Source organism: Phoenix dactylifera, chromosome 14 (assembly GCF_009389715.1).
Source record: "Phoenix dactylifera cultivar Barhee BC4 chromosome 14, palm_55x_up_171113_PBpolish2nd_filt_p, whole genome shotgun sequence".
Classification (NCBI taxonomy): domain Eukaryota; kingdom Viridiplantae; phylum Streptophyta; class Magnoliopsida; order Arecales; family Arecaceae; genus Phoenix; species Phoenix dactylifera.
In genome coordinates, this window is record NC_052405.1 from 18,230,794 (window position 1) to 18,233,295 (window position 2,502).

A 2,502-nucleotide genomic window follows, 5' to 3' on the forward strand; every position below is an offset into this window, starting at 1 on the left:
TAGGGTGGCCTTCTCTTAGGATTAGGCTGCTGAGCCTCAAAATAAGTGGCAGCTTGTGTCCTTCGTTTTCTTGTTGAAGGAAATTGCGGTGGAGTTTCCTCCATTTCTCAAAGAAAAGAAAACATGCTCCACTTGTGTCCATCAACTTCAACATTTATGTGCGTGCGTGTGTGTGCGTGTGAGAGAGAGAGAGAGATGGAAGGGGATGATTCTTTTAAAAAAAGGTAGTGCATGCATGAGCTAGCTATTTGTAAAAGTCAACTTGTACATATTTTTTTTCTCCTGCTTTAAAATCGACTCTAAAAAAAAGGGGGGACAGATTCGTATTAAAAGGAGGCAAGCAATCTTTGTTCCCTATCTTTTACGCAGTCAACTTGTGATTATAGATACCAATACAGGAGCCGGTTAAAAAAGAAACAACAAGAGGTTTAGATCCTTGGCTTCATCTTCCCTTGAGGAATCCCTTGCACAACTTCACCCAAGAGCTCCTGTCAGGTTCGGCTTCCTCCAATCTTCTTTTGGCATCATCAGCAAAAGCTCTCTAAAAGACACAATCTCGTCAGTCTTAGAAGGATACATTTCGATAGACCAAAAACAAAGAGAAGTTCACCAAAGAGACTTACATCAATGGAGCTCATGTTAGCAAGGCGATCGATGAGATTGTGCAAGATATCTTTGGTGTACTCCGGGTGCCCTTGAATTCCCAACACATGGTCTCCGATCGCAAACATCTCTACTCCGGTCTTCTCCGAGAAGGCAAGCACCTCAGCCTCCAATGGCACCTCCCACACCTGATTTTATTATTCAACAACTCCATTAGACCAAATCATGCAACGGACGTTGTTTGTACGCTAGAGAGAGAATTGGAATCTGATCATTTGGTGCTCGAAAACCGAAAAAACTCATACCTCATCTTGATGGCACTCGATGATTGGAGCGCTGTGAGGAAACTCCTCAACACCTTCAAGAAATTTGCATTGGGACAAGTCTTCCGCCATGATCACCTTCCGAACTCCAATGTCCCACCCCCCATAAGCCTTTCCAACTCGGCCTCCCAATGCCCGGCACAAGACCTACGTTCCCAGGCATCATTTGTCATTAAACATACATAGATGGCAGGCCCATGCATGAAAGCAAGAGCATCATGTTGGAAATGAATTGGAATCGAATAAGCTTTTGAAGTGAACTGCATGCTTACTTGGTGGCCAAAGCAAATGCCAAGGACTCTCTTTTGCATGGAATCCAAGGTCTGGATCAGGAAGCAAAGCCTTAGGATCCAGAGGTCATTTCCATAGGCATCATGGGGGCTTCCGCTGATCACGAAACCATCATAGCTATCGAGCTCCTCCATGTCGGGGAATTCGCCCTCTATCGCTCTATAAAGATCCCATGTCTCACCTTCATCACCAAATGCTTCTACGAAGACCGGGAAGTAGCCTCCATAGATTTTCTTGACATAGTCTGAGTCTTTAGTAGCGAGGAGGAGAGCATATCGCTTCTCGCTGCTGTCTTTCATGGTTGGTGGAGAAGAGATCGAAGAGCTTGGTAAGGAAAGAGTAGGGTTGATGGCTTGAGGTGTAGAAGTGCACCCCAGCTAGCTCTCCTTTTTATAGGGATGGGAAATGGAAAGCCACTCGTACCGCGGTCCTTTGGGCACGAAAGCGCGTTTGAAGGAGGCGTGACCGCCAAGTTTGACATCGGAATGTCACCAAGTACATAATAATTGGAGCCGAGCCAGCAGCCACATACCGAGTTGCTCCTGCACTGAAGGGGAGCAACTAGGAAGGCCAGTTCCCCCCCTTTGTTGTACCTCAAAGAATGATGCCAAGGATGGCAAACCTTGTAACATTCCCCTCCACAGGAGAGAGAGCAAGCAACCTTGTCACAAACCAAGCATCTGTTCCCTTTTCAGTATTTCATTAAAAAAAATTCTCTTTTGAAAAGAAAAATGATATTCCTACCAATTCCTTTTTTTCAAAAAGATAGGTAAGCTTGCTCATTCCATTTTCCAAAAGAGAGGATTGTGTGGACTTGTGCGGAGATCGATCTTTAATCCTACATTAATTGTATAGCATAGAGATCTTGATTCTTAGATATTTATATAGAACTAAAAAATTAAAATAATATTTTATAATTTATTTTTTTGAAAAAGCTCTTAAAACATTAAAAAATAATACTAAAACTAATTTGACTTCTGATTCTTGCACAATTAGAGAACATTGCAGCATAAATCTTGTATTTAGTCCACGTTATTGTCTGCGCACAGTCATGTATATCATTTCTTTCGGTGCATCAGTGCTATGTGGTTCCCACCACCCTCTCTTTGCATGACCCCAAAATGTGATGAAGATTGCAGGATTCACAAGATAAACTTAACTTATTTTAGTCATAAAAAAAAAAAGAAGCCTCGGCAGTAAGTTTGTCTTAGAAAAAACAAATTAAAGAGATAGCCATCAACTTTTTTTTTTTTAATCAAAAGAGATGGTGAAAAATGTGATCCGC

The 2,502-nt window shown here is 42.2% G+C and overlaps 1 protein-coding gene across 1 annotated transcript; it reads right to left on the reverse strand.

Annotated features, from left to right (window-relative positions):
• Positions 1 to 300: 300 nt before the first annotated feature.
• On the reverse strand, positions 301 to 1,590 carry LOC103707253 (gamma-glutamyl peptidase 3-like). Its single transcript, XM_008791670.4, has 4 exons — positions 1,199 to 1,590; positions 909 to 1,073; positions 624 to 791; positions 301 to 541 (listed from the first exon to the last, which is right to left on the reverse strand). Exons 1-4 carry the CDS (start codon positions 1,514 to 1,516, stop codon positions 443 to 445), a joined length of 750 nt encoding a protein of 249 aa, XP_008789892.2. The 5' UTR covers positions 1,517 to 1,590; the 3' UTR covers positions 301 to 442.
• Positions 1,591 to 2,502: the final 912 nt, after the last annotated feature.